The sequence below is a fragment of the Typopeltis vanoorti genome, chromosome 12, assembly GCF_054136105.1.
Source record: "Typopeltis vanoorti isolate ZY-2024b chromosome 12, IOZ_Tvanoo_1.0, whole genome shotgun sequence".
In the NCBI taxonomy this organism is placed as follows: domain Eukaryota; kingdom Metazoa; phylum Arthropoda; class Arachnida; order Uropygi; family Thelyphonidae; genus Typopeltis; species Typopeltis vanoorti.
Window position 1 is genome coordinate 98,375,816 of NC_143560.1, and position 14,398 is coordinate 98,390,213.

The 14,398-nt window shown below is 37.0% G+C and overlaps 1 protein-coding gene across 1 annotated transcript in view; it reads right to left on the reverse strand.

The window, feature by feature from the left end:
• The window catches only part of Erk7 (Extracellularly regulated kinase 7), a 193,545-nt gene that overhangs the window by 123,968 nt on the left and 55,179 nt on the right, over nucleotides 1-14,398 (reverse strand). Inside the window, exon 4 of the mRNA XM_090401876.1 lies at nucleotides 3,626-3,756. Within this exon, the coding sequence (XP_090258002.1) occupies nucleotides 3,626-3,756 (131 nt within the window). The remainder of the gene's footprint in view (nucleotides 1-3,625; nucleotides 3,757-14,398) is intronic.

A 14,398-nucleotide genomic window follows, 5' to 3' on the forward strand; every position in this document is an offset into this window, starting at 1 on the left:
TAGCGCAATTAGAGAGAACTGGAATAAAAATGGCACTAACTAATGAATCACATCTCCCCTACAACAGAAACTGCTGTATAGACTCAAGCAAAACCATATGTTGCAGGTGCAACATATGGTTTTGCTTGACACCACCCCATCACAAACATGTTAAAACTAAGAAATATATAGTGAATGTATTTCTGATATTATGGAATTTGGTTGAAGAGAATTAGCATTTCAACTTGACTGTTGGTTTGTGTTGGTTTGCCTTTGTCTTTGGTTTGCGCAACCTTTTGTTAATACCGCACCAATCATATGCACTTCTTCATAGGTGCTCTATCTCTACTGACCTACCATTGCTGTCTGCTTGCACTCTGCTTTTATTTCTCATTAGTCATTTGTGAAGGATTGTTCGTTACGTATCTCAAGTCTTGTAAATTACTGGTAATTTTTGCTTGAAATAATGGGAAAGAAGATGAGGCTATTTGGATAGATGACTTTGATGATGCACACAAGGAAACTGTTTTCGATGCCAAAAGTAGTGATAGCAAATCTTACTTCTTGGTAAGTCACACCATTTTCAGTTTTTTTCTGAAAACTTTAGTTTCTGAAAATCCCCGCATATATCTCACATCGTTATTTTTTAGCTTTAATTTTGGGAAAAAAGTGCATTAGTTAAAGACTGGATTTATAAAACACACAAAAGACAACAATATAGCAAATACAAGTAGCTGTAAGCAACAAGAAAATGCTGATATTGTATCTAGATCAAATGAAATTGATAGGGGTGTGTCATCTGACATCTCTAGAGAATCAACTAGGACGAAGATGAAAAATCTTCACAAGTATGATAGAATTACATGAAATGTGAATTTTCATGGATGAGAAATAAAGAGGAATATATTCCAAATTTTGTATATTTTTTGTTTACATGAACATATAAATTCAAATAAAATAGTCATTTACAATGAAATGTACTTTTATTATTTTGATAAGGGGGTACTTTGTAATAACGAAAATTTAAGGTACACAGATATCTTAAGTTTGAGAAACACTGCTTTATGAGGAAAAAAAAAACTCAAGAAAGAAATCTAATGATGTCAAGTCTAACATTAGCTATTTCCTGAGCTCAGTTATGGATACTGCATTCAATGCTAAATGCAGTACTTGCTTTGGCGCAATGGTAAAATTATGGAGAAGACTAAGGGCACTGCGGGCAGCATTGCCAAGCCTTTTTGATGACATAATAACTATAGTTTGAAGAGGTTGAATTACAAGTATAAGTAGGTTTTGAATTCAGAAGACTCTTTACTTTTTAATGTGTTTATTTTTGATTTTTAAAAATTCTTTCTGTGCAGAGGTTTCTGAAATATCAAAGAAAATGGTACAGGGCTCAGTGTTCAGAATAGCTGAAAGCTCATAGTGCAAAGAGCTCTAAATTTATTCTGATGGAGCATGGTAGTCTTTTCTAATTTATTCTAAGAATTTTGAGAAGAATTAACTGGAAAAAGACACCATGCTCCATTGCAGTAAAGTTAGAAGAGAAAGACTATTTTTGGAATCTGCTGCTGCTCTCAAAAATCAACATAATCTAAATAAATATGGTTGCATAAAACTTCGGAAAATATAGGAAACACTAATACTTCTAGATCCCAGTTTGCATCCTAGGCCACTAACACTAAATAGATGGGGTGTCCAATGAGGGCACCCCACCTATTTAGGACTCTAGTCCTTTGTCCACATTTCACTTAGCCTTTGTGCACACACGTATGTGTGTGTGTGTGACAAGTCTCGTATTGTAATCCCTGACAATGTGTCAGTGACACATAAAATATTGGAAGAATTAAATAACATTTTTAATTCCTTTCTTAGTACTGCTTCACGCTATTAAGATTCTAACACAAGAAATGAGAATATTCGTAATACACTAATAAAAAAACTTAAAATTTAAATAAAAAAAATAAATTAATTAAATTAAAAAAATAAATTAAAAAATTAAATAAAAAATACAAGTTTACTAATTATATACAATTTTATAATTTAATATAATGTGTTCCTGCATCATTCTTGATTTCCTGAGCCTTTTTTGTTTCCCAGAATGCCACTGCTGGTAGTGATTTAACCTCATGGCTATGCAATATTACCTGTGTGTGAGTGAGTGAATGAGAAATCTATACATACAGACTAAATGACAAAGATTTCGAAATACTTTTTCACTCTATCTATAGAAAAAATTGATCATGACAAGTTTATTTGAAGCCCTAGTATTTTCAAGTTTAATTGTATTAACATATAAAAAATAATAGGTATTATTTCTGGGAAAATTTTCATGTTACTCCTCTAAGTAAATATTATTTTTATGGCTATTTAGCCTATTTTTGTTTTGGAGTACCCCTTTTTTTTATAATGTCATTGGCTTTTTACTCAAGTTTTACTGATGTTTTATATGGACAGATATATGAAAAATATAGACGAAGAAAAACCGGACATATCTTTGTGGGATGTTGCTGTCTATCTTCTTTTTCAGTGGCACCTCGGAGTATGGCAATATATATTCATTGTGAAGGAAGGAAGTATGGCCTGAATGGAAGGGGGTTGGAAAAGTGGGGTTTGAGAGATGTGGGAGAATTATTGGCGAGGCAAGAGGTATGCAAACCTTTTTTTTTTTTTTTTGAAAAACCCATTTTTTTATATATATATTTTTTAAATTCTAAAAAGTGGGCAGAGAATACTTTGGAATGAGGGTGAACACAGAAATTTTTGGGGAAGGAGAAGGATATTATGGGATAAGATCAGGGGTAGGAGAACAGGGTGCAAGCTGTTTCGACAGTGCGTCATCTTCAGAGCTCGTGGGGGAAGTGGAGGCTATGTCATGCCAGCTTGGTGTTTTTGTCTTTGGTATATCTGTGTTGTATTTTATTGGTCTGAGTCGTGACCTAATTTTTATGTTATGGAGCTTCCAAGTCTAGGAAACTGTGTAGGGCTGGTGGACATTTATTGAGTTCTTGTCACATTTTATGGCTATCATTTCCGATATTCTAAGCACTGTTTCATTTTCCTGTATATGTCTACTATTATGGCCTTGTTGATTTGCGGGGCATGTTTCTGTTCAAGGGCATGGATAGCTATTTCAGTTTTCCCTGTATTTTGTATTCTGTTTTTCCTGTATTTTGTATTCTGTTTTTCTTTTGGCTGTTGAGTTTTCTATGGTTTAAATGTTCTGGAATTGGGATGTTGCAGTCACTGAGGTATTCTTGTAGTCTTGCCCACAAAGATCTGATAGTAGAACCTGTGTAGGTTACATCACAATCTTGTTGGCAAGGAAATTTGTAAGCCACATTGTGGTGTTCTATGTCACCACATGAATGTATATTGCCATACGCCGAGATGCCACTGAAAATGAAGACAGCCAGCAACATCCCACAAAGGTATGTCCAGTTTTTCTTCCTATATATTCTTCATATATTTCTTCATATATCTGTCTATATAAAACATCAGGAATGCCGTAAAACTTGAGTAAAAATCCAATGACATTATTAAAAAAAGGGGTACTCCTAAACAAAAATAGGTTAAGTAGCCATAAAAATAATATATGAAATAAGTTTTTAAACAGTTTTTGAAATCTTAAAGTTATAAATCAAACCTTGAGATCTCTGTGAATCACATTAGATGAATGAAGATAAGCTAATGCTGAAAGGAGCTGATAGATCATATATGGAAAATTCCAATCTTGTTTAATAATTCCTTTTTTAATGGCATGATGAAGGTCAGTATCTGGAGGAAAAAAAGTTATTTCATTATTTTTTCATATTGTAAAATTATTTTCTATAATTATAGAGACAGTACATTTATTAATCTTATTCTTTCTTTCCTCTTTTACCTTTGATGTCAAGGATTTTTTCTACATTTAACCACTACTGTATTGAGGATAAGGTGGTTAGACCTATGCCTTCTGGTGCATCCTATGTAGATGTGTGTGTGTCTGTTCACGGGCCAGTTTGCCTGTATGTGAGTTAGCCAGTCTCCATATAAGACTGGCTAACTCACCTTTAGTCGAAAGAGACCAGATGAAGGTTCATCACGTCTTGGACAGGAATTGAATCCAGGTCTGTCCGACCAAAGGGCTTCGTCTATACTGACTGAGCTATGGCAGCTCACATTTATTAATACCATTCCATTTTAAAAAACTGTTTTTAAAAGAAATAATTAGAAAAAAAAAACACAACTAGTAGTCCTCTGACAATAGCCAAAATAATTTATAAAATTTACTAATACTTCTGAAAAAAGTACTTTGTCAAGTATGCTACAACAGTAGTGCTATTTTAAAGCAAATCTAATATAGTTTGTTGTATTGGAAAGTTTACTATTCTATGATTTCTACAAATTTGCTATAGTGAGTCACCTGTAATGCTAATGAAGTATAATAATCATTATTTTATATATTAATTAAACTTTCATGTATTTGTACAAAACAAATTTATATACATAGTCTAAAACAATCAAAAGAGAAAAATACACACCATATCCCTCTCATGCACATGTCCACTGTGATGGACGGCTACTATTGGTTTACTTCACAGCTCTATGAGACATGTTTTTTAACTTCTGATGCATGCAGTGCACTCCTAAATGCATGTAGTCCACTACAGTGGACAGGATTGAAAATTGGATTGAATGTATGAAAAAAATTGAAATAAAATTTACAGTGTTTTCTTACATCCTAAAAATACTTAAATTATTTTTTTAATCACCATTTCAGAAATTCGTGCATGAGAGGGATATACTAAAGTCATATTTATGTTGCTAAAAATATCCCACTCTCCAATAAATGAATATCCAAAAACATTCTTTGTTTAATCAAATGTGAAGATAAGACAACTGAAAAACACAGAACTATTTACTGATAAGCCACTGCTTTAAAATTAAAAGTAGCTAATTATAGAAGGCACATAAAGTCAACAGATATGAAATATTAACAATAACCATTATCAATTCCTAACTGTATAACAAATCTGAAGCATATAGCAAGGTTTCTGCAATGTCTCCCCAATCCTCCCATCTGTTATCACTGCATCAGAGCCATTTATTATCAAATCTCTTTTCTGCTTATCAGTTAAACTTTATAACCCACTTTCTGCCTATTTTTATAACATTCTACAGGCCAGTCACCATTTTGGTCACTTGCATTTGGATTTTCTCTATCACCTCCACAAAATCAAGAAAGCAAAGTCCAGTCACAGAGCTGACTGTAACCAGATAGGTCCACATGTAGCAGACGGTGGATCACCGCCCCAAATACGGAGGGCAATTATCAGATAAACATGGCAACTGGACAAATAAGCAGTCGCAGACCAACAGCAGCAGCATTGTGCTGTCAGGGACGATGGAGCAGCCTTTGACAAGGTCTCTTAAACCAAAATGCCACAAAACCTGTGATGTGGCATCCTATGCCTCCATTAAATAAGCATGCTCCTAGGGAAGTACCTGAAGATCAACTGCAGCAGCTTCCACCAGGTAAAGCATGGCTATACAGGCATCTGCTCCATGTCAGGAATGGCCTCTATTTTGGAGATTGATGGTAGCCTGCACTGTCTCCCAGCTAGGAAGTAGCAAACGTCTGACTAATACCTCACATAAGGGGTATACATCACCCCGAGGTGAGTAAAAGTAGGTATTACAACAAATAAGCATCAAAGACATACGACTCTAACATTGCCTGGGTCAACAAAGTTCATGTCCATAGCTTAGGCAGAGAGCTATGTTCAAATTTGCGAGTTTCGTGCTCTGCAAGAAACTTGCCATGCCTTACACAAGAAAATATCACCATTCCTGGCTACATCCTTCTCACTGATAAACTTGATGAAAGACAGTCTGGAGATGCAATAATGACAACAACCCAGGCCTGCAACTGACAGACTAGATGAATAGAAATAGCCTCCACCTCCTCTGCAACAACAAGCAATCCGGAACCTTCAAATGTGGAAAGCATCTCTGAATCTACAGCATTCATAAAGTGACTTTTTATTGTATCCGTCTGGACAACTTCTCAATCTATAATGTACATAAGCTCCTCTATGCAACTAGCCAATCCCTGTGCATCCTCAACCAGCCCATCTTGGCATCATCCCCAGGATTTCAACTCATATAGTACATAATGGAGATACAATAATGACAACAACAGAGGCCTGCAATTGACAGACTAGATGATAACAAATAGCTTCCACGTCCTCTGTGGCAACAAGCAATCTGGAAGATGGGATTTCAGAGACAATTCCTGATCTCTGTTTTACTGCCACTAACAGGAAAAGAAATCCTATCATCTCAACTCATCAAGTACTTTCTCCTTTTCCCCACATCTAGCATACTCTGCCTAATTACTACAGCAGTAATTAGGCAGAGTGTGTTTATATATAATCCTCAGAATGAACATCTTCTCAATGCCTCGATGGAATCTCATGAAAGCAAACTGGCCAAAATTCACTGAATTCATTGAAAACAACAGCAATATAATTCCAATTACAATTGATAACTATGAAAGATTCAGTAAACTCCTCATAGCATCTGGGAAAAGACTGGTCAACTGAAAGTTGTATTCATCTGACAGAGTATGAACAAAACAACCATCCTGACACTGCTTTACACCTTCTTAAGGTTCTTGGATAATGGCAGAAGAGCTTGCTGGCACGAGGAAATGAATAACCTCAATGATCAAGTCATCAGGCATGGTTGCTGCTCCTTCAACTGGAAGGCACCAGCACTCCAAACAAAACTAAAGGAAAAGTAAACTCAAACAGCATCACAAAAAGCTAAACCCAAAATTCCCATATCAAAAAAGAGATCCATCATCATTACAAAAAAAAAGTTTCTCATCACATCCCACATCTACAGCAAACTCCAATCTAGTAACTCTAGATGAAATTGATGCAGCCCTCAAACTAAGACAGATAAACTCTTGCTGTTGATGGCATCATTCCAGACTTTTTTATTGCTCGGCCTAGGAGTAAAAACCTGGCTATCTAATTTCTTCTCCTCAATAAATGACCAACAACTCCCAAAACTTTGGTATGAATCAACCAGAAGCCTTGACAAAACCCAACAAATTAAACAGATGACCCTAATAACTACTGCCCTATAACATTCTTAAAAAACTTTTAAGGAAAAAAGCACTTCTTAAAAACTTTTTGAAAGCATTATCCTCTCTAGGATTTCTCCAAAAATAGAAGCTTTCTTACCCAATAAACGGGCTACATTTAGACAAGGAAGATGCTGTGACCAGGTACTGGCCCTCACGATCCACATAGAAGGTGGATTCCAAAAGGTTATAAAAGCAGGTACTGCCTTCGTAGACCTAACATCATTTTTATGATACTATATTGAAGAAAGGCTTAGTCTATAAAACAGCCAAAATAATCAACTGCTAAAAAAACTAAAACTACTAGAATAAATGCTCTCCAACAGGAAAATAAACTTATTTAAGTTAAGTGATATTATATCCCATATTGTTTCTTAGCCAAATAAGAAACTCAAAGAGTTTCATGCTGAATATAGAAACTATATAAAGTTCGGTGATTCCAAGCGTAAGCAAATAACTGAATAGTGCAGCACCTGATCCTTTAAGGTAGTGCAAGCTGAGGCAACTCATAGAAAGGGTGGAGCAAGCTCTGATCACTATTCTTGATATTTACCCATAATGTGAACTTAGCTCCTAGGAGCTGTATTATTGTTCAACATTATGAGAGAAGGTCACTACCCAGACCGGTTTCGACCTTTTTTGAGGTCTCATCAGCGAGTAGGTAGACCTAGTTAATACCAAGTTTGTAGCGAACAGAACTTGCATCCCTTTTATGAGAATTGCCAAGAAGGTGTCCTAATAAATTACTAATTATACGAAGAGCCAAAGGCTTCAATTCGGCGACATGAACTTATTTAAGTTAAGGGATATTATATCCCATATTGTTTCTTAGCCGAATAAGAAACACAAAGAGTTTCATGCCGAATATAGAACGTCACTACCCAGAAGTGACTTTCTATATTCGGAAGGTCACTACCCAGACCGGTAGTGACCTTCTTGAACAATAATACAGCTCCTAGGAGCTAAGTTCACATTATGGGTAAATATCAAGAATAGTGATCAGAGCTTGCTCCACCCTTTCTAGGAGTTGCCTCAGCTTGCACTACCTTAAAGGATCAGGTGCTGCACTATCCAGGTATTTGCTTACGCTTGGAATCACCGAACTTTATATAGTTTCTATATTCGGCATGAAACTCTGAGTTTCTTATTCGGCTAAGAAACAATATGGGATATAATATCCCTTAACTTAAATAAGTTCATGTTGCCGAATTGAAGCCTTTGGCTCTTCATATAATTAGAAAAATAAACATTTATTTGAATCACAAAAAAAAAGCAGAAGAACATTTATCCTACAGCACAGATTCCTACAAGAATCTGTCCTCAGAGGACGATAGCATGTCATTGGTTTTTCCAAATTAGACACCTGGTATCATTTTGTAGAGCAAATCGGTACTTGTCCACAAACAATAGCAATCTCTATTGGTCTTGGGTCCAGTCGACATTTCAAGCATTCTTTCCTGTGGCATAGGAATAGGGGACATGCAGACTACTGGTCACCTAGCATACAGACCACCTTCATGAAACCTTCTGCATACAGTGAAAGCTGATACCAATGTTGCTGTAATAGACACAAGGTCAGATCATAGATGATTCAGGGTTTTGTTCCTGTTTCAGCAAGCAGATAACTCAAGATATTTGTCACCCACTGCAGTTGTAGCCCATGGCCTTCCTTCACTGTATCTCCATAATGCTGTTTGAGACTCTAGGACTGTTGTAATTGGCTCCACTGTCTATGAATCACAGAACAATTCACATGTAAACCATCTAACTACATCTGCCTGACTCTGCCAGCCTCCAGTCTTATGATGGCTCTCCAACTGAATTCATCAATTAAATGATGTCTTGTAGCCCTGCCCAATAATTATGTTATCATGAAATGTCTTGTTCTCATTGCATATACAAAATGGAAAAACCACTACGAAATGCCCACTTTTATGCCATGGCTCATTTGCATATGTTAACCAGACTCAGTATTGTTGTGTCGTACATCCTGGCTTTGAATCCACCATCTTGTTGGAATGTTATTTTTATTTAAATTATCCGTTTTTGTTTTTTATTGTTAGATGCTGACTGATACTGATCTGAATACAAGGAAATTTATATTATCCTGTGCCACCCTATATTCAGATTAGTCTATATAATATAGTGGAATCAATCATCAACTAACTTTTGCAATCTCACTTTTCTACAGGCTTTCTAACAAGGTTAACATTATCATTTAAGGCTTCCGCAAGGTCCGATAAACTTTATGAGCGGTGCAATAAAAGAGAATCAGGCAAACACCAAATTGGAATCAATAAAACAAAATATTTAATGCAGGGTTACATAACATGTACATTAAGTATAACTTTGAAAACAAGATAATGCAAATCAACTTAGTTCAAATGCTCATAACAAACATAAAACATTAGGCATCAGACATCCAGCTGTCAATTTTATATCCGTTATAATTAAAAATAGTTCACACAGTTCAATGTTACAGAATCTTACAGTAAATATTCTTAAAGTAGAATTCTCTAATTTTCTCTTAGTCAACAAACACTTAATTCAATTATGAGGCAGTTATCACTTCAAGGGGGGAGAAACACTTTAAAGCTCCAAAGTTCTACTAATTTTAGTAGAACGCCACAGTTAATGTTAAGATATATCGGGCTGAGCTAACTCTTATTTCTTCACGCTGAAATATAAAAAATGGACAGCTCTTACTGGGTTACATCCTTTGCACATTGGATTCACTATAGGCACACTTAAAACTGAAGTTAACTATCACTTTGAAATAACACTATTCAAAAGGAATCTTCACTATATAACCGAAATATTAAACAGAGCTTCACAAGTCTTGATGCACTCATTTCAGGTAATCTACTTATTCCTTATTTTCTTCTACGCATTAATTTCAGCTTTGCACTATTCTTCCTCAAAACAATTGGAATTCGACATAATTTTAGAATTCCGTAGAAATATTCCTAATTGCCTATTAATTTCCCGGTCCCTTCTTAATTTATTTATGGCATTTCCAAATTCCTTTACTGCCACCCATTACTTCACTCAGTGCTGTCCTGAATGCCTCTCCCTTGTTTACTTTCATTTTCCCATAAAATACTTTCATTCTTCCTGCCAAAATCCTAAGCAGAGCCTAGCAAGAACAACTTCCTCTCTTCTGTTTCTCTTGACTTGACTGCCTACCAATGCTTAATTTTAGGTTTTATCTCTTGCAATTTATTTTTCAGTGCTTCATGCCATGATCACTGTCATTGGGTTATTAGTTTTGATCTTATAAAGATCTCCAAGACATCCATGAGGTGATGAATGAGGCCCTGGATTGGTTTCTGAGCTAGACACTAACCTATAGCTTCAATTTTTTTTTTGTTTTTTTTGCTATAAGAATAAATAAATAAATTAGGCATATACTGAAAGGTTACATGATAGAGCAAAACCTGCATGGAGAAATACTATTATGTTTAGTATGGGTAATGTTGTCAACAGTCATGCAAACAACCAGGGATTTTTTTGCCCCATGCAATAGCAAGAAATGAGTCAGTGTACTAGCTGTGAAATGTACACTTTGCGGAGTGCGGTCGGAGTGTGGTTAGATGATGATAAAGGATTGAATGTGTGTAGAAAATGTAGGGAGAATGCGGAATTGAAGTGTATTTCAGATCGTGAGTGTGATATTTTTGTCAACCTTCAGAATGAAGGAAATAGGGATATGACAAGAAACGGCAAGGTTGTACATGAAAATTGTGAGAGTGTGAATGTAGAAAGTGTGAATGATAGTATAAATGGTTTCTCAGAGAACAAAAAAGATGAGATAGATGCATTGAGTGAGATCGCGTTGTTGAATAGTGCGATAGAAAGAGCAAAACAGCAGCTAGAGTGCATGAACAAAAGTAGACTGAATGAACCAACCAATAATAAAAGGTATGACAGGAAAAATAGACGTATGAATGTGAACATGAACAAAATGAAGGATAGAGTGCTGTATGGTGACTCGTTAGTACGAGGTGTGTTAGTAGAGGATTTGACAAAATCGTACCAACCTGGTGCGACCATAAAGGACGTAACTGCGTCTATTAGAGAGCAAAAGGAAAGGGTGAAAGAAATGATTGTTGTGGCAGGTACGAATGATTTGAAAGGAGATAAAATGGAAATGATAGAAGACCTGAATGAATTGTTTGAGGTAGCAAAAGAAAAGAGTGAGAGAGTTAGAATGATTAGTCTTTTGCCACGGTATGACAGTGAAATGTTTAAAAGGAAGGCTATAATTGCAAATGACTTTATGCGTGGGTTATGTATGACGAGTGGTGTGGAATTTGTGGATGTGTGGAGTGAGTTTGATGGGCGAAAGGATCTATATAAGATGGATGGCTTGCAATTGAATGGTTACGGTGTAAGAAGACTTGAGAAAGTGTTGCTGAATGTAGTGGATGTGCAAATTCAGGGAAACTAGATTTGTTAGGGGGGGGGGGAGTAGAGATACAGTCCTTATGGAGGCAGTTGAATGTAAGAATGAATATAATATGCCAGAGCAAATAAGGACAACAAATCTGAGTGGGATAGTTAATATAAGGCATCAAGGTAGGGTTGGGGCTAATGGGGGGTCTTAAATTCATGTACACTAATACTAGGAGTATTAGGAACAAGAAGGAAGCGTTTTTGGCCATGGTTGGCACTTCCAGACCACAGGTTATAGGTATTAGTGAAACATGGCTGACTGTAGATGATATAACTAATGGGATTGAATGTGATGGGTATAGTGTGTTCAGGAATGACAGAGAGAATAAAATGGGGGGAGGAGTATTGTTGATGATAGCTGATGAGCTCCAGCCAAGGAGAATAGAAGTTGAATTGCAGGATAGAGAAAAGAGCACATTTGAGGCCATTTGGTGTGAGATTGTGGCTAGCAGAACTAAATATACAATTGGGTGCTGCTATAGACCAGGTGATGGAAAAGATGGTGGTGACAGTATGCACAAGCAAATAGAAGAAATGGGTGGAAAGAGGGTGATTATTATGGGAGATTTCAACTATGGTCGCATTGATTGGAGTGAGGAGAGGACACACGGGAGGAAGGAACTGGATTTTATGCGGTTATTAAGGGATAACTATCTGCGACAGCATGTAATGGAAAATACTAGGGGTCAGAGAGTGCTTGACCTAGTAATTACATCTGAGGATTTGGCTGTAACAAATATGACCACACTGCCACCAATCGGTGAGAGTGATCATAGGGTCTTAACTTGGGAGGTGGCTAAAGGTGTAGAATTTTCAATTAAGACAGGGTACATGTGGAATTATTGGGCGGGAAAGTATAACAAGCTTAGGAGTTTGATTGGTTCAGTATGTACAACTTTCTTTCATGGCATGTACAACTGCAAGGACTAGAAGTTGATAGTGCATGGGAGGTAGTTAAGAAGTGCTTGCATGAAGCAATGGCTGACTGTATACCTAGAGTCCGAATAATAAATCAAGTAGGGGTTAAATGGATGAATAACACCATTAAGCTTGAGTTTCAAAAAAAGAAACAACTATGGAGGGAATTTAAGGAGAAGGGTGACCGGCAGGCACATGAACGGTATAAAGCGCAGGCCAGAAGGGTGACGAGTGTGGTAAGAAAAGCAAAAAAGGATTACGAAAGAACATTGGCCATGCAGGCTAAAGAGAATCCTAAACAGTTTTTTAGATATGTAGCAAGTAAAAGGAAAAATGTACATGACAGATTGATTTTAAAGAATGCCGATGGTAGGGAGGTAACTGAATCAGTTGAGATAGTTGAGTTACTGAGTGAGCACTTTGCAAAAGTATATCATCCAGGTGGTGACATTGCAGAAACGAATAAACCAGTAGATTATACAGGAATTGTAGTTAATGAAGTGGAGGTGAGTAGTCTATTGCATAACCTCAATGTCAATACATCTGTGGGATTGGATGGTATACCAGCTCGTGTTGTACGAGAAGCAGCTAAAGAATTGTCAGTACCCTTGACCATTTTGTTTAATTTGAGTCTCGGGTCTGGGTTAGTCCCGAGCGGGTGGAAAGAGGGGAAAATAGTTCCACTGCATAAAGGTGGTTCCAAGACTGCTGTTGTAAATTACCGACCGATTAGCATATCAGGAATCATCGTCAAGGTCTTAGAGAAAATAGTCAAGAGGAAAATACAAGATTGGATAGAAGAAAATGGGATACTGTATCGGGGACAGCATGGTTTTGTGAAGGGTAGGTCATGCCTCAGTAACTTGCTCACGTATTATAACACAGTGACGGCTGAACTGGATAAGGGTAATGGGTTTACGGTGATTCTACTGGACCTTGCCAAGGCCTTTGACAGGATTCCACATGGAATTCTAATCAGTAAATTGCAGCATATGGGAATGGACATAGGGTTGGTGAGATGGATAGGAGGGTGGTTGACGGAGAGATATCAGAGAGTGGTTTACTCGGGAGTAGAGTCCACAAGACGGCCTGTGACTAGTGGTGTGCCACAAGGATCTGTTCTTGGACCACTGCTGTTTAATTTGTTCATAAATGATATAGGAAATGATCTGAGAGGAACAGTTCATTTGTTTGCGGATGATGCGAAGTTGGGTAGGGCAATAGTGAATGCAGATGACGTCAAAATTTTGCAGGATGATTTGGATAGATTGGAGGTCTGGGCTAAGGAGAATGGATGTCAGTTTAATGTGGCAAAATGTAAGGTTATGCATTTTGGGGTGAAAAGATTGGCGGCAGTTTACTGCATTGGTGGAACCCTGCTCCAGGAAATTGATGAGGTACGAGATTTAGGAGTGTTGGTAGATAAGGAATTGAAATTTAGGGGACACATTGCAAAAGTGACCAAAACATCTCATCAAATCACTTGGTTGCTGAAGAATACGTTGACAAGTAGAGACAAGCAGGTTATTGTTCCTCTCTATCGAGCCTTGATAAGACCCCATCTGGACTACTGTGCTCAGATTTGGTCACCTAGGTTTCTTCTTGATGGGGAGGAGGTGGAGAGGATCCAGAGGCGAGTGACCAAGATGATAGCAGGTCTGTGGAATGAACCGTATGAGAACAGGTTGAGGATTTGTGGGTTGCAAAAATTGGTTGATAGGCGGAGGAGGGGAGATATAATTGAGACATTCAAATTACTGAAGGGTTTCTATAAAATTAATTCAGAAGATATTTTTGAGAACAGGGCTGGTTGTGGGAGGACTAGGGGACATCCATGGAAACTGGGCAAAAGTGTGGTTAGTAAAGGTGTTAGAGCTGGGTTCTTTACTTTTAGAGTAGTGAATGAGTGGA